Source organism: Neofelis nebulosa, chromosome 17 (assembly GCF_028018385.1).
Source record: "Neofelis nebulosa isolate mNeoNeb1 chromosome 17, mNeoNeb1.pri, whole genome shotgun sequence".
Taxonomy (NCBI): Eukaryota; Metazoa; Chordata; class Mammalia; order Carnivora; family Felidae; genus Neofelis; species Neofelis nebulosa.
Window position 1 is genome coordinate 49,688,679 of NC_080798.1, and position 20,351 is coordinate 49,709,029.

At 52.7% G+C, this 20,351-nt stretch overlaps 1 protein-coding gene and 1 long non-coding RNA gene across 3 annotated transcripts in view; one reads left to right on the forward strand and one right to left on the reverse strand.

The window, feature by feature from the left end:
* Positions 1-20,351, reverse strand: part of FA2H (fatty acid 2-hydroxylase) — a 54,895-nt gene that overhangs the window by 10,526 nt on the left and 24,018 nt on the right. Inside the window, exons 2-4 of the mRNA XM_058706737.1 lie at positions 17,135-17,227; positions 4,642-4,784; positions 3,724-3,830 (exon numbers count right to left, since the gene is read on the reverse strand). Coding sequence (XP_058562720.1) covers positions 3,724-3,830; positions 4,642-4,784; positions 17,135-17,227 — 343 coding nt within the window. The remainder of the gene's footprint in view (positions 1-3,723; positions 3,831-4,641; positions 4,785-17,134; positions 17,228-20,351) is intronic.
* On the forward strand, positions 706-18,237 carry LOC131499047 (uncharacterized). Of its 2 annotated transcripts, none has more exons than XR_009255710.1 (7): positions 706-1,054; positions 7,623-7,744; positions 8,499-8,635; positions 12,320-12,404; positions 16,509-16,694; positions 16,897-17,246; positions 17,676-18,237. It is a non-coding gene; the product is annotated as an uncharacterized LOC131499047 (long non-coding RNA). The 2 variants fall into 2 exon arrangements; XR_009255709.1 differs by having other exon boundaries at positions 16,580-16,694.

Below are 20,351 nucleotides of genomic sequence, written 5' to 3' on the forward strand. Positions count from 1 at the left end.
AGAGTCCCTTGAGACCCGCCCAGCCAGCCACACCCCGCCTCGGTTCCATGTTGCCTGGTAGTGGGACCAAACCAAAGCATGTGTGGCTCCTTAGATGTACCACATCCTCCCACCTCCCCATCTTATCCCTAATTTTGTTCATATTTTCTTTACTGGGATTCCCTCCCTGCTCCCTTATCCTCGGAGATTCAGCCCATGTGTCTCCTGCGAAAAGCCTCCGCAGACGCCCCTCATCCCCACTGGGGCTGGTTTTGAAGCTCCTGCCCCACCCTTCATATCCTATCACAGCTACCATGCTGCACTCTGGCTTGCGGGTTTTATCATTGGTCCCATTTTATGGCAAGGGAGGCCTTTCATTTGATATCTCCAGGGCTTCACACAGCAGGTGCTTGGATACTTGAGAGATGGGTGGTTGGAAGCAAGCCCCTCCGAAGGGCTGTACCCAGGTGAGGTCTGATCTGTGTCATTCTAAGGGTGGAACTGGGCCTAGAGGAAGGCAGCTTCGGGTTCTGTTGAAGGAAGTGTGGATGGCCACAGGTGGCTGCTGAGGAAGGAAGAAAGCCCAGGAAGGCAGGGAGGAGGAGGTGAGCTTTTAGCTGTTTGGAACAGAATCTAGGCCCAGCCCCATTCTGACAAAACAATGAAAGACCAAGGTGAACCTGACCTTTTGTACCAGGCTGATCTGAGGGTGGGGGGAAGGGTGGGCAATAATCATGACCTTGGCTTGAAAGCTTCTCAAATGGGACCGTAGTGATGACTGTTGGCTCAGTGGGGAGGGAGCAGTGGCTTTCTAAAACCCCTCCCCACACAGGGCCTACCAGCCACAGAGTGGTAATTTAGAGCCAGATCCCTAAGAACTGGCACTGAGAGGAGGCTGGCTTCCTCCTCTCTACAGTTCCTGACCTGCAGCTCTGCAGGTTACTGTCCCACTGTGGTGGGCTCAGTGGGTGGCAATTCATCCGGACATCAACCTAGGCCACGTCCACATCTGGTACAAGATGCTTCCCCAACAGCTCTGTGCGAGTGGCCACCTGACCTTGGCTGAGCTGCTCTGGTAGGCGAGGAACCCTGCTTCTAGGGAGGTCCTGACACCTTTGGGGTCCTTCAAAACACGCTGGTTTTGGCCTTTGGCTTTGCAGACGTGGGTTCAAATCCTAGCTCTGTACCACCTACCTCGGTGTTTTCTCAACAGTAAAATATCCTACGCATTGTGAAAGGCTGTTGTTACGATGGAGGGAATAGACCACCTAATTATATGATAAGTATAGATAATACACAGTAAGAATAACATATTTTCAGATAGTAATACTGATAATATAATGCTCCTCATATATAATAAGTAGCTACTATAATATTTATTTATTTATTTAGCTACTATAATTTTTAAATGGGACCATTCACATTTAAATATGAGGCAAAATACATCTAAGTTCTAACTTGTGGTCCTACTGTGCCCATCTTCTCTTGATTCTCCTTGTAGAGTTCTGGAGGGTCCCTGGTTGAAGAAGTTCCCCAGCCCCCCGCCTCCCCCTGCCCAGAGTGCAGGAGCCCCACCTTGGTGCTCAGCTTTCCCATCAGCAGGGAGAGGACTGGACACACAGGAACATTCTGTGGCCACAGACTTTGGTCTTGACCTTGGCTCAGACTCCCACAACAGAGCCCGTTGGAGGCCTGCAGCGCCACCTGGGGTGCCGCTGGGCAATGGTTCTGGCTCAGCATTCCCTCTCATCTGCTCCCAGGAACTGCTCTAGGGGCCATCCTAAGTTTCCAGAACCCCTCTGCCTTTCAGAGCATTCTCATTCACGCATCTAGGCATCTCAGCATCGCACTGGTGTCTCCGTTCAGCTTCCACTGCCTCTCGGCCTCCCGAGTCCTCTGCCTCTATTCCAGCGCCCTCTGTCTACCAGCTGCACCAGGACCCTGCTGAGCACCCCCCTGCCTCACTTCGCTGGCTCTTAGTTTCTCTGCTGGCGCCCATGCCTTGCCTGACGAGCTTGGGGAGGAGGGAGGGATGTGGACACATCTCTCTCATGCCATCATCACTGGCATCACGGTCACAGACTCTACACTGGGCCTCTATTAGTGCATTTCAGTGCTCTGCAGAGGTCTGCGTTCAGGCCAAGCCTCCAGGTCACCCTCCCTGCCACGCAGAAGAGTCCCCTCCTATAGGTCAAGTCTCTGCCCGCCCCCTCACCCCAGCATCACCCCTGTCGGCCCATCCGGCCGGAGCTGGTACCGAGTGGCATCTCTGGAGGGCTCCTGCAGAGGGACCCGGGCCAAAGCTCTGGCATCCCCTTCTCCCTCCGGCTGCCAGCCCCGGCGGCCCAGCCACTGTTGGTGATTGTTAGGGGAGCGCCGGGTGGACAGTGGGCGATTCAGGAGCGGGCCTTCTGAGCAACAAGCCTTGTGCTGTGCCTGAGCTATTCAGCGTGGGCAGAAAAGGGTAACCTTGGCATGTGGGGGCGTGCATATTAACCCTTGGTGACCGGGAGCAGTTTGGGGCTCAGGGGGACTTCCTGCACTTGTTCGTCCCCCATCCCAACCTGGGCCAGGTGGGAAAACAGAGGCTCCCATCGCTGTGGCCAGGGCCCCTCTCACCTAAGCCATTCAGGCCCTCAACTTGTCCCCCACCCCGCAAAGGTGGGCTGGGAAGAGACATTGGAGCGTGGGGAGAAGGAGCCTGCGTCCGGCAGAGAGAGGGAGGCTCTGAAGGCACACAGTCAGGAATGGGAGACGTGCGATCAGGAGAGGAAAGCCCGCCTCACCCGCTCCCGGCACCCCTCCCCTGCCTGTCCCCTAACCTTGCCTGGGTCCAAGCCACCCACCAGGGGCTAGCACCTGCCTGAGGCAGGCTGTGCCAGGACACGGGACCATCTGTGCAGGTGGTATGTTTCCGGGGGCACAGGTAGGCGGTAAGCTTGGGAGGCAGCGGGCAGAAGTGGCCACCCCCAAACCTTAGAGACTCAGTCACATAGGCTCTTTGGGAGTTGCCCCACATCGGCCCTTCCCTCTGTCCCCTGATCCTCAAAGCTGGGGGGCACCCGACATTCACATTCTAGCCATGTGACCCTGAATCCTCACTTGACTTTTCTGAGGCATTATGTCCTTGTCTCTAAAAGGGCATGATGATAGTACCTTTCTCATGGGGATGCTGGGAGGGTTAAGTGAGGTGGTCCCTGGAACCTGACACGTGGTAAGTGCCTAATAGTGGTTAGTGGGGTTCGTACTCCAAGTCAGGGGTTCTGTTGCATGAGCTTTTGCTCAGGAGACACCATAGGACACTTCCAGATCTTTCTCTCCCAGGTTCTAATCTGTGCTGTGTTCAGTGGGCCACTTTGAGTTAAGCTCTCAGCTGTGCATCTAGTGAAATGATTTCATTTTGGTTTCTTTGACAGTCCCAAGTCATACGTTTTCTAGTATTACACTCAGCAAGAAGCCCTCTCCTTCATTGTTATGTCTCCTGATGAAATAATTTCGTTTAGTTTCTGCTCACGTGTTGTTGTTGTTGTTGTTGTTGTTGTTGTTGTTGTTTTTATCCATGTGGGGCTGCGTTCGGGGGAGCCTGACAGTTTTCTTTGTCTATTGCTACAGATAGGTCTCATTTACAAACGTTTGTGAGGTGGTTTGGGGTTCTGTGTTCTTCAAAACTCAGGACCAGAGACACCACTGAAATTTCCTGCCTCCAGGACCCAGGGGAGCAAATCAGGAAGGAACCAACATTACCTGTGGAGAAGGAAGCAAAGAGTCGAACGTTGCCCTGGGCAAAGGTTCGGTAGTAGGACCAGCTGAGGTACAGCACCAGGGGTGTCCAGATGAGGGGGACAGAGTACCTGCAGGAGGATCCTCAGGGTGAGAAAAATACATGCACAGGGGCTCGACAGGGTTCAGCTTCCCCAGAGACGCATCGCTCAACTAGAGGAAGGAGTAAATGATACCAAAGCATGTGCGGAAAGCATATGGAGACATAGAGCCAAAGGGACACTGCTTTGGGGATGGGGAGAAGAAAAGAAGAGAGAGGCTGTAAGTCTATCTCCTTCTGTCTCTGAAGTGAGTTACTGGCAGAAAAGAATTGCATCCCTGTGGCTAGACTCTGTGCCGCTGGATTGATGCCGACCTCTTGTGGCAAAGAAGCCAATTGCAGGCAAAATTGTTCCCATGGGCTTTCCAGGCTGGAAAACCCTCCTAAGAGTCTGGAATAGAACAGGGGTGGCTGTTCTATTGAGCCTGGGTGGCTCAGTTGGTTAAGCATCTGACTCAATTTCAGCTCAGGTCATGATCTCATGGTTGTGGGATCAATCGTGGTGTTGGGCTTAGCATGAAGCCTGCTTGGGATTCTCTCTCCCCCTCGCTATGCCCCTCCTCCACTCATGCTCTCTCTTAAAATAAATACATAAACTTAAAAAAAAAAGAATGAGGTGACATTTAAAGTGGCTTCTGGCTACATGTTAGGTTGCCACTCACTCAATGGATAAACCATGCATAGGAATGGATTGTATCTATGGCATGTTCCACTATCCCCAAGAGTTTACACTACAGCTCCGGGCTCTGGAGAGGGGCCCAACTGTCCCTTCCCCTTCTGTATCCGACTGGCGGCAGCAGGAGAGAAGGACAGCCCCACCATGGGCCCAGAGCAGGGCTCACCAGGCAGTCTTGGAGAGGGCCTCGATGAGGTCGGAGTGGAAGAGGCGGATGGGCCTGGTCACTGGCTGGTGGACCCACTCGTCATACTTCTCTCCCAAGTGGCCTACCTGCCACAGCAGGGGCTTCCGCCAGTCTACCAAATCCTGCAAGAGACAAAGTCAAGTGGACTTGATATTCACACCTGTGCACATTCACTCTCCCATTTTCTGGTACAATATCCCAATCTCCATCCCCCACCTAAGCTCACATGATCTGTACCCACCCCTCCACTTCAATGATCCTAGAACTGACCAAGACACTCATCTCAGCCTTCCAGTCACAGAAACGGGACCCAGGACAGGTCCATGACCTAAGCCGGTGCAATGAGCTGTCAGACACCCTTTCTTCCTGCTGGGGTTGCTAAGCTGGCACAGCACGACCCTGGAGTTGCTAGCAGACTTGGTCAACACAGAGGATGGCCAACCTAGGAGCTAGAGACACTGAATCTGGGTCATGACACCCGAGCACCCGGATTCAACCACACCCGAAGACTGAAGTCTCGCCCAGGACTCTTTAGGTACAGAAGCCTCAGACAACAGGCCTGCTCTCTCGGCTGAAGGTGGGGCAAAAGGTGCAGCATCAATCTGAGGACACAGCTGTGAGGGTCCACGTCTGCATCGTATAGGCATGTTTAGAATCCAGGCCTGCATGTTGATGAATTGGAGGTGATGTGCTGTTGGAATTCTCCAGTGTTAACTTTGGAGCTCTGTATCCGATTGGGACAAGAGTGGCGTGGAGCCTTTATGGTCAGCAACCCAGTAAACCTCACACAGAGTGAAGGCTGTTGGAGACCGTTTTTTTTTTTTTTTTAATTTTTTTTTTTTTTCAACGTTTTTTATTTATTTTTGGGACAGAGAGAGACAGAGCATGAACGGGGGAGGGGCAGAGAGAGAGAGGGAGACACAGAATCGGAAACAGGCTCCAGGCTCCGAGCCATCAGCCCAGAGCCTGACGCGGGGCTCGAACTCACGGACCGCGAGATCGTGACCTGGCTGAAGTCGGACGCTTAACCGACTGCGCCACCCAGGCGCCCCTGTTGGAGACCGTTTTGAAGCTCATGGCTGGCAGCCGACACAGGTCTTTTCTGATAGCACAGCAGTGCTGAAGCCGGAAGTTGCGATGAGATTTTGGTAGGAGAGAGACCCTAAGCTTTCTGTACATCTTTGCCCTTCTCTGCTGTAATTTTTATTTCTTTGCACATTTTGAGCATGAACACTTGATGTGACATTGTAGCAAATGATGCATGACTTGCCTTCCACATCTAGCTTTAGTCCCTCAAACCCATGGCCAGGTCGTGGGCATGGACTTACTTTAGATACGAATGGGAAAAAAAGTCTATGATAGGCATATTAAGTCTGCAATTTTATGAAGTTAGCTAGAGAAAATAAATTATTTGGTCCCTGCAAAAATGAAAACAAAAACAATAAAAAGCAAAAAAACTATATTAGTGGGGCACCAGGGTGGCTCACTCGGTTAAGCGTCCGACTTCAGCTCAGGTCGTGATCTCGTGGTTTGTGAATTTGAGCCTCATGTCGGGATCTGTGCTTATAGCTCAGAGCCTGGAGCCTACTTTGGATTCTGTGTCTCCCTCTCTTTCTGCCCCTCCCCCACTCGTTCTCTCTCTCTCTCTCTCTCTCTCTCTCTCTCTCTCAAAAATAAACATTTAAAAATTAAAAAAGAAACTGTAGTAGCAATCTCTCTCTCTCAAAAATAAACATTTAAAGATTAAAAAAAAAAACTGTAGTAGCAATAAAATAGGCCTTTTCCCTTTTACCATGGGCTTTCTTCTTGATATTGGTCTGGATGATTCATTCATTCACCCATTCAAACAATTATTCATTCAATAATTTGCTTGATATTTCATATATGTGTATATTTTTATGCAAGCAGCTGGGAAAAAGAAATGGAAATGTAAGAGACCATCTTTGCTTTATATAGCTTACTGCTTAATTGGGGTTGACTGTAGAGTCAGGCCTAGGTGCAATTCCTGCCTCCATCACTTACTGTGTGACCTTAGGCAAATTACTTGACTTCTCTGAGCCTCAGTTTTCCCAGCTATGAGATGGAAGTAATGATACCTGCATAAAGTGTTCAGCAAGCTAAAACACGCCAGGGGAGGGGCGCCTGGGTGGCTCAGTCAGTTAAACGTCTGACTTTGGTTCAGGTCATGATCTCACGGTTTGTGGGTTCGAGCCCCACATCAGGCTCTGTGCTGACCGCTTGCTCGGAGCCTGGAGCCTGCTTCGGATTCTCTGTCTCCTTCTCTCTCTGCCCCTCCCCCACTTGGGATCTGCCTCTCTCTGTATCTCAAGAATAAATAAATGTAAAACTTTCTAAAAAACAATAACAACAACAACAACAAACACACCAGGTGAGATAGTTTAGTGGTGATGCAAGCAGACTGAGATTAGAAGGCAGAATGATTGGCACCAACGCCTGGGTCCAGGGTAGGAGAAAGGCCTTGCAGAAAACCTAGGGTTTGGGTTAGAGCCCACAAAGCATGGAAGACTTGGAAAGAAGAGGGGAAGGGTGCAGGAGGAGATATGGAGTTGAGATTATGACCTATGGAGGTCAACTCTATGGAGTTGAGACTGTGGCCTATCTGTTATTTTGACACTAGTCTGCAGGGCAGTAGGAAGAAATCTGTTGATGGTCTTAGATGACAGAACACCCAGTACCAGGCCCAGGAGTTGGTACTTTATCCTCCAGGCCAACTGTCTCCAGGGTGGGGGGTGTATGCATCCCCTAGGGGTACTCAAGGCTGGTCCACAGATGCAGGGAGAAAATTTTAGAGACTCTTTCTGTTTGTGACACATTTATCTCATCTTTAAACCATGTATGGATATTTTCTAATACAAGAGTACATTAGCACATGCAAATAATTTAGAGATAATTAAAATAGACATGTAATGGACAAGGTGCTCTAAATGTTTTACTCATAGGGATGCAAGATTAAAAAAGCCCGGAAGCTGCAGCTCTAGGAAACGCAAAGCCCTTGAAGGTTTCTGAGGAGTCCGCATATTGAAGAAGATTAATCTGGGCGCAAATCAGTAAACCACAACCGGTAAAGAACAATGAACTTGTAGTGAGAGACCACTTTCAAAGCCAGCCATGTATCAGCCATGGGCAAGTGCCTTTACCTCTTGGAGCTCCTAGGCTCTGGCATCTGTAAGGCTGGGTGTGCCCTGACCTTCCACCCACAATAGGAGAGGGGGTCAGATGCGTTCAGTGCATGGTGGGTGTCAATAAATGTCCAAAATAAGGGAGTTAGGCAGTGTCAGGAAAGTAAGAGTGTGTACGTGGAGGAAGAGCACTCGCGCCTGGGACAAGGAGTCAACAGTGGTTCAGAGACCCGCTTTCCCGCGTCCCTGGCTGGAACGTCATCCTTGCACAGGCCTCCGTGCCAAAGCTGGTGTGGCTTCAGTAGATCCCAGCCCTGCCAGAGGCGAAACTAGCCCCATTATCACAGCCTTGGAGCAGGGTTTAGGGGCCTCAGGGCCAACAGGGAATTCACTGCGCATTCTTTCTGTGCCTGTGACCAGGGAGGAAAGGCCCCGAATCTTTGTGGTTCCTGCCACGTGAACTTGGTGATTCCCAGGTGGTGGCTGTCTTCCTGCTTCTCAGGCTAGAAGATGACTCATGTCAGCCTGGAGCCATCCATCCAGCACGTTATACCTGGCGATCACCCAAACCTCACCTGGCCCCAGCTCCCTTCCTGGCCCCAGTCCACAAGTCTCCTTGACTTTCTCCCTTGGTTCTAGCAGCAGATAGATTCATTAGGTACACACTGTCTCATTCCTTCCATTCCTCTGCCTTAGGTCTCTACACACGCACATACACAGCACCATCGCCACCAGGAAAAAGAACTGGAGGAACCAGCTAGTGGCCTTTGTTTACACCTTATCTTGCAGCACCTTCAGAGCCCCACCTCAGAGGAAGCTAAGCCGGGGTCATGGTGAGAGCTTGAGGCTTTGTCCCAATTGCAATAACCTTAGAACTAACATTCACAGGGCATTTGTCATCTGCATATTCATCATGTACCAAGCACGGTTCTAAACATCTTACGTGAATTAAATCATTTGACCCTTGCCGTACCCCTAACTAGGTAGCTACTATTATTATTGTTATTTTGCAGATGGGAAACGAAGGTGGGTAACTTGCCCAGGGTTGCCCAGTTACATCTTTTTGATGAGTTGGCTCCTTTATCATTGGGAAATGGCCATTTTGGTCCCTGGTGATACCTTTTATCCAAAGCCCATTTCGTCCGATTTTAATAGAGTCGCACTGGGCTTTTTTATGCTTGGTGTTTGTACGGTCTATCTTTTCCTACCCTTTTACTTTCCTCTTGCATTTGTCTTTACATTTAATTTTTTTTTTCCAACGTTTTTTATTTATTTTTGGGACAGAGAGAGACAGAGCATGAACGAGGGAGGGGCAGAGACAGAGGGAGACACAGAATCGGAAACAGGCTCTAGGCTCCGAGCCATCAGCCCAGAGCCCGACGCGGGGCTCGAACTCACAGACCGCGAGATCGTGACCTGGCTGAAGTCGGACGCTTAACCGACTGCGCCACCCAGGCGCCCCAGTCTTTTTTTTTTTTTTTTTTTTTTTAATTTTTTTTTTCAACATTTTTTATTTATTTTTGGGACAGAGAGAGACAGAGCATGAACGGGGGAGGGGCAGAGAGAGAGGGAGACACAGAATCGGAAACAGGCTCCAGGCTCCGAGCCATCAGCCCAGAGCCCGACGCGGGGCTCGAACTCACGGACCGCGAGATCGTGACCTGGCTGAAGTCGGACGCTTAACCGACTGCGCCACCCAGGCGCCCCAGTCTTTACATTTAAAGAGCATCTCTTGCAGACAGCATACAGTTGGGTCTTGCTTTTTTATCTAGTCAGACAATCTCTGCCTCTTAATTGGAGTGTTTGGTCTATTTACGTTTAATGCTGGGGTAGGTCTACTACCTTCTTTACTACCTTGTTTTCTATTTGTCTTCTCCACTTTTCTTTCTTGTCTTGTTTGCATTAATCAAGTATTTAAAAATATGCTATATTATAATCTCTATTGGCTTTTTAGCTATGTTTTTGTATTTTTCCTCCAGCTACGCTCTAAGGATGATAATATGCATATTTAACCTATCACCATCTATCTTTTTAAAAAAAATTTTTTTTTTAATGTGTTTATTTGTTTTTGAGACAGAGAGAGGCCGAGCATGAGCAGGGGAGGGGTAGAAAGAGGGGGAGACACAGAATCTGAAGCGGGCTCCAGGCTCTGAGCTGTCAGCACAGAGCCCGATGCGGGGCTCGAACTCACGGAGCGTGAGATCATGACCTGAGCTGAAGTCGGACGCTCAACCGACTGAACCACCCAGGTGCCCCTATCACCATCTATCTTGAACGAACCCCCTGGATTTTATATGTTCCGTTTTTGCATGTTACACACAACACTCTATGCCTGTACACTTAGTTCAGACTTAGCTACCTTAGACAATGAACGTTTCTAGCTATATATAACACAAGGGTATGGCCAGGCAGGCCTCTCTCTCAGCCTAGCAGTGGTTTGGGCAAATTTTTGCCTGTTGATCCATTTTGCCCTTATTTCATAAAGTGAGTAGAAAACAGCATAGGATTTATAAGCTTAATTCAGTTGAGACACAGGAAGAATGTCTAGGTGAGCAGCAAGCTGGGAATCTAGCCTGAATCTTATACCCCATTGCAAAGGGAACAGAACAAAAGGACAGAGCAGGTGTGCAGAGCTGGTTGTTTACAGGTGGGGTAGATAGGGCCAGCTCCCTCAGCTCCACCACCCCCCCCCCCCCCCAACATGGGCATCTCTTGTTTGATGTCCTGTGGCCCACCTGGTCTTTGGACATGACTTTGGTTCCTTCCTGGGTAGGCCAGTGAGTACTGGCCATGTACGAATGGAAGACTTGCTATCTAGAGTTGGTCACAAGGCTGCCTCCGACCTGATCACTGGCCTTGGAGGACCTCAAACCTGGCTCCATGTCTAGCCCACAGTACATTTCTGTGAGGGAGCCCTCCTTGGTGCCAGGGAGGGCCATGTCACTCTGGGGGCTGAGGCACTGCCCTGAAAAAATCCCAAGGAGGCTCATTTTCCCCTCTGCAAACATCCCCCTCAGTCCTCAATAGCCAACACCTATTCCAGTAGGTTTCCACTACTGGAGCATTAGCCACTCTTCCAGGGGAAGTAAAGCGAGCCTTCCATGCAAGTATAGAAATCCAGGCCCACTGCCCTCCTCCCCATTTTATGGGTCAGGGCATTGTGGCCCAGAGGGTACAAGTGACTCTTGAGATGGGACCGGTTGGTCCTGGGGCAGGGGTGACTCCGCCACCCCCCCTTCCCTCCACACAATCTCCTAGGAGCTGGGACATTCACCATATGCTCAACCTTCAGTTAGATACACATGCACTGACAGGGTGTCTTTTCTCAATTCTCTTCCAGCCCCAAACCCTGCCCGAGAACGTGTCAGCTGGATGCTAATGCGTCCAACACCTCTCACTTACTGGGTCATTTCCAACATGGCAGCTGGCTGGGAACTGGTCTTGAGAAGGGAGGATGTAGAGGAGAGCTCCGAATCCAGGGAGATGGGAAGGGTCTCAAAGTAAATTTCACTTCCTCTTCTCCCCGGCTGAGGACCGTTAATCCCCCCATACAAATGGCTCTCTTCCTTTCCCTTCCAAGCTGGCCCCGGGTCCTGGCCCCTCCCCACCTCTATGTCCTGGGGCTCTGCGAAACAAGGAACTACAAGGAAAAAGATCTGCAGCCTTTGTCTGGTCCTGAGTGGGGAAAGGAGGGGGGAACAGACCACTGACCACACTTCCAGTTCCCAGGCATCTGGGGGTTTCCATAGCAACCTTCTCAATAACAAATCCTCCTTTTTCAAATGCGGCACCTGATGCTCAGAGACAGCAAGTCATTCACTCAGGGGTGCCCAGCTAAAACTGACGGCATGGGTGAGGGTGAGCATGTATCCAGAAACTGTTTGTTGGGGAGGGGGGTGGTCATTTAATGAACTCAAAAATCCTGAGCTACAGGCTGGGCCCCGGAAAACACATGTAAATCGGGATAAATTTGGCCCAGAGTCCTACGCCCCTCCCCCACCCGGCTCTGCCCTTGACCCAAGGGTGGGGGAGGGCTCTCCCGGGCTATGTCTGGAATGCAGCTGCAGCAAGGCCTGCAGGGGGAAAGGGCAGCCTGCTGCCCAGAGGGAGCCTGGAAGGGTTTGCATGCTGCCAGGGTTGGAAGGGAGCCTTCTCTGCTCCCCAGATCCCCCTCCCCCCAGGCGGCACAGGGGTCTGCTGGCACAGAACTCTTCTGAGGGCCAACCCCAGCTCAGGAGTGGCAAACTGGGAATCTGCTCTTCCCCGGACAGGGCACATGTGGGGAAAGGGGACAGCAGCTCTGTGCCAGCAGCTCCTCCCGCAGCCATAACCTAAGGCAATTGTTTAAAGAAATGTCCACCCAAACCGCAGAGCTGCTGAGCTCATAGCTCCAGGGATGGCTTCTGAGCCAGAAAGGTGGGGGATGGGCTTCTAACCAGCAGTGGCCAGTGGGGAGGGGAGTGAGGGCTAGAAGCTCTACAAGAATCCTGGCCACTGTTCCTTTATCCTTGTCACAGGTCCCCTGGGCTCAGACTTCATGTCCGTTATCCTACATAAGTTGTGATTTTGAGAACTGGAGCCTGACATGGTCCCATTTTACAGGTGAGGAGACCGAGGTCAGATGCTCAGTGGTTTATGCTGCAGGGGGACGTGCGCCCAAGCCAGCACAGCTCCAGAGCCCGCGGTCTCAAAGGGCCAGGAGGCCTCCTATCAGCTGGCTAGGGGCCGCCGTGACTGTGAGTTCGTCAGCACAGAGGCTTTGAGGGGCCCACAGGAGGCCTTACGGGGTGGCTGGAGGCCTGTCCTGTACAGTCTAACTAGGGGTTCCCAGCTGGACAAGCTCACACCCACAAAGGCAGTTCTGGACCACCCACCTCCACCCTATACCCCGGGGGAAGTGCTGGCTTCCCCCATGAGGGTTCAGAGATGACAGTGGTTGGGGAGCAGGAGGTGAGGGCCAGACCCCGGGGAGAGAGGTGTGGCCATGTCATACAGAAAGCCAATGGGAACTCAATCCTCAAGGCTGAAGAACCCAGAGGGGACCTGCCCTGCCCCCACCCCCATCCCAAAGCAGGTGGGCTCTTTAACCCTTTCTATACCCTTCCCTACGCTCTGGGCAGCCTGGCTTTCTTGACACCTACCCTGGGGAGGGTCAAGGTGAGACAGGAGGCCCAAGGAGACCCAAGGTGCCCAGGGGACAGAATGCTGGGAGGTGAGCCAGGCCTGCACCCACAGTGTTGAGGTTGACCCTTCCCCAGATGTGGGCTGGCCAAGGGGCCCTTGTCTGGATCCAGGGGCTATTCTCCCCAGTTCTCAGTGACATATCCGGGTGTGCTGAAAAGCTAACCCATGCAGCCAACGTCAACATCTCTGTAGGCGCAGGGGAACCCCGGAGCAGCCCCTGATGCCGAGGGTCCTGTGTGTGGGGACGTGTGTATAGACCCAGGGTTAGAGAGCTTCCCAGTGCTTATTGATTCGTGACACACCTGGATGGATGGTTCTACCGGTTTCTTAGGGGAAGAGAGTGGGCCTCACCCCCTGGTAGCCTGTGGAGCTAGAGCACTTCTGTCTCAAGGCAAGATGGGAAGGAAGACTATACCTCAGCCTACGCCCTCCCTTCTGCCCTCCCCTCCCCCAGTACAGGCCTCAGGGTCTTCTTTGTGGCCAGCTGTCAGGGTGGAAGGAGCCCAGGACACATGGAAGGAACAGGTCAGGGGAGGGGGCTCAACAGCTCTGTGGTTACAGGCAGGGCCACTGAGCCAACCAGCAGAGTCACTTGGGACAGGAGCCCTCAGCTCTTCCTCAGTAAAACCAGGATCATTTTTTTTTTTTAAGTTTATTTGTTTTGAAAGAGAGAGGAAAAAAAGACAGAGAGAGACACAGCATGAGTAGGGGAGGGACAGTCAGAAAGACAGAATCCCAAGCAGGGTCTAGTCAGCATAGAGCCCAACACAGGGCTCGAACCCACGAACCATGAGATCATGACCTGAGCTGAAATCAAGAGCCAGAGCTTAGCTGACTGAGCTACCCAGGTGCTCCAAATCAGGATCATTCTAATCCTTATCTTGTCCTGGTGTTCTAATGATTGGATCAGACAATAGACAATGTATATAAAGTGCTCAGCCGGCATCTGGCACTTGGTAAGAGCTCAATGAAAGAAGCGTTAATTCAGGGCTAACTCCGCTTCCCCGGGGGGATCTGGGCTGGGAACTTTTGCAAACCCCTCGAATCCCTCCAGTTCTGATTCTTGGGAGGCTGGCCCCCAAAGTGGGGAGGGTGGAGGAGGCTGGGGGTGCAGAGAGACTGAAATGGACACAGTCGAGCGGTGAAAAGAGGCAGTGGAACAAATAGGACAGGTGCATCTAGAAGCCAGGAGCAGTGGGCGGCTCCGGCCACCTATACGGAGACAAGCTCCAGGCTGGCTGGGGTCCAGAACACGGGGAGAGACATGCAGAGGCTAGTGTAGGTTGAGGAGCTACAGTGTGGTTTCTCATCCCACAAGGAAGCTGGGCATGACTGAGTGATCCAGTGAATGATTTAGAAATTGTTCCAGTAAAATCCCATGCAGAGCCTGAAAGTCAGCCAATATTGCACCTGTAGGCAGGGCGAGGCACCCTGGGCTTGCTTCCTGGCCCTTTCAGAACCTTCCGCCCTTTGCCCAGGTACCCCCACCTCAGTTTCCCCTCACTCTTTCCAGAACAGCCCACTCTGTCCTCCAGCTTCCAGGCCCTTCCTTAGCAGCCCCCCAGAGGGGCTCCCTTGAACGCAAAACATGAAGGGTTAACTTTGGCAAGTCCTGCCCTAAGAGCGGTGTCCAAGTCCACGCCAGGCCCGGGACCCTGGCTGAGTCAAAGCTACTGCCCTGTTGGCCTCTCTCCTCAGCTCCTCAAGGTCCAGACCCAATGGACGCCCCCAAGCCCCTGGCCTGGGGCAGAAACAGGTGTAGGGTCTAAATCAGACCAGGGGCTTAAGGGCTCGCCAAGCCTCTCCACTCCCCCAAAGGGACTGGGATTGAACCTGTGGTAGACGAATGCAAAAATAAGGAAAAGCGGGCACCTGGTTCAGTCAGCTGAGCATCTGACTCTTGATGTCAGCTCAGGTCATGATCCGACCTGGTTTGTGAGATTAAGCCCCATGCGAGTCTCTGCAGTGACAACGCTGAGCCTGCTTGGGATTCTCTCTCCCTCTCTCTCTCTGCCCCTCCTCAGCTCACATTCTCTCTTTCTTTCTCTCTCTCTCAAAATAAATAAATAAACTTAAAAAAAAAATAAGAAAGAGCAAGCCAGGCACTGTTCACTCTCCCTGGGAAGCCCAGCTCTCCAGGCTGAGCCCCACCCCTCCCAGTGGGGCTGGGGGCCCCTTCCCAGGGCAGGTCTGCAAGCCCTCTCTCAGCCGGAGACACAGGAGGAGGGGGGAGGAGGAAGAGAGAAAGTGTGTGAAAGAATGACAGAGGGGCAGGGAAGGTGAGTCAGGCTGCTGCCAGGAGCCAGGAGCAGGCCCTGGGAGGGGAGGAGGAGGGAGGCCTCTCTTCCACTCTGGTGGGGAGCGGGGCTGGTGGGGAGCGGGGCACGGGGCACATGGAGGAACAGGACTTGATTTCCCCTCCCCCTGCCACATACAGTGACACGGCTGGAGTCAGCCTTGAACCTGCAGCCTGGGGAGACTGAGAGGACCCTGCCCCAGGGCGGGGCTGGCAACGCAAGATCCCCTTGTCCCCTGGGGTGCCGGGGTGGCCCAGTCTGTTAAGCGTCAGACTTTGGCTTGGGTTTTGTGTTCATGGTTCGGTTCGTGAGTTTGAACTTGCATTGGGCTCTTTGCTGACAGTGTGGAGCCTGCTTGGTGGGGCGGGGGGGGGGGGGGGGTGACTCTTCCTCTCTGCCCATCCCCGGCTCGCTCGCGTGCTCTTCTCTTCAAATAAATAAATAAACTTAAAAAAAAAAAAAAAAAAGAATCCCCTTGTCCCCAGCCAGCCTCCCTTGGCAGTCCCCTCCCTTCCAGGATCATTCTCTCTGATTCTCTCTTGCCGCCGTGCCACAGGGCTGCCGACGTCCATCCAGTCCTGGTTGGCTCTCTATTGCCTTTCCTACACTCAACCCTCCAGGCCAAGCTCACGGGCCCTAAGCATCCCTCTTCGCTGCTCCTTTCCAGACCACCCAGCCGCTGAGCCCTGAGCTGGACATCCGCAGCTCACTCTCTGGGCCTGCCCTCATCTCCACACCCTTCCCCCCACTTCAGCTGCTCCTGTTTTTCCAGGATGAGGCCCTGACGCCACAGCTTCCGGGGTCCCTGTCCCATTCAAGCTGGCTGTCTCCCCATCCGTCCTACCCATGTGCAGAACAAGTCCAAGCCCCCAAAACTTCCAGAGAAGACACCCAAGGGGCATCTTTGCCATGGGCTGAGGGGCTCCCCCAGAGGCAGTGGCAGTTCCCATGTGACAGATGCTGTCTCCGGGTTCCCGGGGTCCTTCCTGAAAGGGGCCCAGGAAACAAGCAGCTTTGTGGATCCTCCCCACCTCTGGCCACCTATGTTCTCTGGGTGTGCTTCTCACATCTCTCCAAGTTGTAATAACTGTTGGCCGGGATGCTCTGTCCTCCCCAGCAGGTTGTGCGCTCCTTGGGGGCGGAGGCCTGTCCTGTTGTCTCCTGACCCTGGTGTCCAGCACAGGTAGGGGACATTCATGGATGTGCACGGTGGTGTCTATTCCAGGCTTGGGACAGTTCCACAACCCAGGTTGGAGGGAAATGGCGCTCAAGTCTGGTTCCCCCCAGATCTCCCAGGTGATACAGCTTCTACCCCTGTTCCACTGAACGACCTCACTTCCACTGTGACCCGTCAGCTCATCCAGGATTCCTCAAACCAGCATGTGTGACCCGCTTCATCACAGCAGGAGAGGTCAGGTGCCACAGATGGATGTTGTAAATAGTGCCAGCTGTCTCCCCCGGGGCCTCAAGGCTCCCCCCTCCCCCCACCCCTCCCCTGTATGGGCCGGTGACCCCTGAGAGTGATTATTAGCGCCTGGGGGCAGCTCTGCCCTGCAGGCTGGTCAAGCTGGGTTTGTCTGGACCTTCTGAACTTGTCATTGTGTTCTTCTCAGCCCCAGGCTCTGTGGGAGACCACCCTCTGGGGTGTTTGGTCCGAAGAACCCCTGTGTGCGCAGTTTCCCCACACCCACCACCTCGGCTCCGGTTTGCTTTCGCGCTATGAATGTCTGCTTCCCCATCTCAACGCTCCTGGGAGGATGTCACAAACACGCACAGCCTCTGGCTCCACACACTCCCGCCTTGGCCCCAGGAGCCCCCGATCATCTCCCAGCCCTGCCCTCTGCCAGCTACCTTGTCCCAGTCCACCACTTTGAACTTTGGCTCCATCAAAGGGTCTGTCTTCTGAGTGTTCACAGAGGTCACAGTCCCATTCTCCATGGAGCCCTGGGGAGAGAAGATACAGGTGGTTATCTATGGTGCTGGGGTGAGAGTGGGGGGAAGGGAGCAAGGAGCCAGCCCAAGGCGAGGCAGCCCACAGCGACGAGAGCCTCTTGCTGGGGCAGGGTGGGCGGAAATCAAGGACACTGAATGCATCTGAAAATAGGTAGACGCTACTTGTGTTGTTCTCCTCACTTTTCTCCTCCTTTTAAAAAATAATTTCTGTAAGAACAAGAGGCAGAAAGGTATGGGAGAGAAAAAAAGCTGGCAGAGAGGCTGTAGGAAGTTAGAGCCCTCAGTGGGTATGCTGTGGGCAAGGGAGTCCCTGCCAGCCTCTCTCTCTCTCTAGGTCCCTGGCAGGTGTCAGGCAGAGGGAGGCACAGGGTGGCACCCTGGGCCCCTGGTAGGCTCACTGTGCCGTTCCAGTGACCACCGCACCTCCCTCCCTTCCCAGGAATTGCAGAGCCCGTGGGTCACAGGCTGGGGCAGCTAGGTCCACATGCCCATAAGAAATGCAGCCCAGAGAAGAAGACGGTCCCTCTAGGAGCTCCCATGTGTGGGTCAGCAGCTGTACATGGGGCAGAACTGGCAGAGAGGTGCCCAGATGGGCTCAAGGTGAAATCGAAGTCGCAGAGAAGCCAAGTCAGAAGGAAATGGAATTGTGGAATGTACCAGGAAAGTCACATGGCTGCAGCTGGCCCTGACGTCATGGGGTGGTGGTGAGGAGGCTGGGGAGGGCAGGAGAGAGGTGGGGAGAGCAATGCCACTGGGAGGCCTGCCCTCAGATGCCCCGTGACTAAAGCATACTGTGGTGCTGGTGACCGTGGTGGGGACCCCGGAAGCAGGGTACTTGGCAAGGACTGAGGAGCCGAAGCAGCCCTCTGGAGTTTCTATTGGCACAATTCTTACGTTTTTGCTTCCAAACGAACCAAGAGAAACTGGGGGTGACGGCGAAGCTGGCATTCTCTGGGGAAACCCATATCAACCCAAGTAAAAGTAGACTTCTGTGGTCCTGTCTTGGGGTGGATGTGTCAGTGTTTTTGGTCTGGGTCACCGTACTGATACCTGAATTCTTTTCTTTTCTTTTCTTTTCTTTTCTTTTCTTTTCTTTTCTTTTCTTTTCTTTTCTTTTCTTTTCTTTTCTTTTCTCTTTATTTCTCCCTTCCTTTCTTTGCTTTCCTTCCTTCCTTCAATGTTTTTAAAGTTTATTTACTTATTTATTTAGAGAGAGCACGCGCAGTGGTGGGGCAGAGAAAGAGGGAGAGAGAGCGGATCCCAAGCAGGCTCTGCACGGTCAGCACAGAGCCGATGCGGGGCTTGAACTCATGAACTGTGACATCATGACCTGAGCCAAAATCAGGAGTCAGATGCCTAACCGACTGAGCCACCCAGGCACCCCTTGAATTCTTAGAAAAGGATCTTGGGGCACCTGGGTGGTTCAGTTGGTTGAGCGTCTGACTTCGGCTCAGGTCATGATTTCACGGTTTGTGAGTTTGAGCCCCCCATTGGGCTCTGTGCTGAGTGTGCAGAGCCTGCTTCATATCCTCTGTCTCCCTCTCTCCCTGCCCCTCCCCCACTTGCTCTCTCTTAAAAATAAACATTAAAAAATTATAAAAAAGGATCTCGAATGACCTCTTGAGGTCAAAGAAGAGTGGATTTCGTAGCATATTGTACAATGAAATTCCCTAAATATCCAATACAAATGTCACATAATAAACTCGTCCCTTCTAGTTCTGTTCTACCCTCAAAATACCCTGGAGCACCCCCAGTCACCGAGCTATTGATTCTCCCTTCCTCCTGATAGTTATTTTCTCTGGGGCACCCCAAATCCTTTCTTAAAATTTTTTTTAACATTTATTTATTTTTGAGACGGAGAGAGACAGAGTATGAACGGGGGAGGGGCAGAGAGAGAGGGAGACACAGAATCCGAAGCAGGCTCCAGGCTCTGAGCCGTCAGCCCAGAGCCTGACGCGGGGCTCGAACTCACGGACCGCGAGATCGTGACCTGAGCCGAGGTCGGACGCTCAACCGACTGAGCCACCCAGGCACCCCCCAAATCCTTTCTTAAATTGTGTAATCTGACCCTTCTCTGCACCCCCATGTCCACTCACTGCAACCCCATCGGTCCCTCTCAATAAAACAAAATGCTGGTCTTGGGGACCTGCCCGCCCATCCCAAACAGGGAAGGAGTCAGCACACGTATTATCATTTAATGTTTCTGTGCTACGCTTTTCACACATCCCTGAATGGCAGACACAAACCGGAAGCAGAAGAAAGGGCCATCCCCTCACGGCCCTGGGCCGTGTCCAACCCGTGTTTCTGCTCACTCAAGCCTGGACTGTTTTCTGAGACTTCCAGTCCTTGGAAAATCTTCCTTCTGCCCAACTGGTTGTCTCCAATTTTCCAGGAGTCGCTCCTGGTTCCTTCCCTCTAGGACTGTGCACACTTTCTCCTTTTCACCTGAGAGGCTCACACCTATTTGAGGATATGCAACACCCTAGCACTCTGTCATCTGCTTTTCCTCAAGCCCCTCTTAGCACATAACAGGGTCTCTCAGCGTAAGGATTGGCCGGCTGTTCCTCGTCTAAGGCAGATGGGACGGGGCCAGCACAGAACCCAGCAGCGTTCATGCCTCCCTGGTGTGGAACATGAGGGGGGCTGAGCTCCCGCCGGCCCTTGGGAACTGCCATCCGACGCACACACGTTCACTTGGCTTCCATCCCCCCTTGAAGCCTTTTGTGTGGACGTCTGCTGCTGGCACCGTGTGGAGAGCTGGTGTGGCCCGGGAGGTGGTGTGGACCGGCACACCTGTTCACTGGACGGCCCCAAAAGATATGTGATGAGGGTTGGGATGCCCAGAACAGCAATGAAGGAGAGAGCAGCAGGCAGCAGAAAACAGAGAAAGCCTGAAAAGGAGACCTGCAAGGGGGAGTTTGCGGGGACCGGGAGCCTTGGCTCCTCATCAGCTTCCTCTTCGGGGCTGATGGTCTCAGCGCGGCACCACCGTGGCCCCTGCCTCTTCCCTCACATCTTGCCTCCCACGCGGCTCTCATCCACAGCCACCGCTTCCATGCATTCATCCATCCACACACGTTTGAGCATCCATGATGTGCCTCAGCATCGGCCCGGA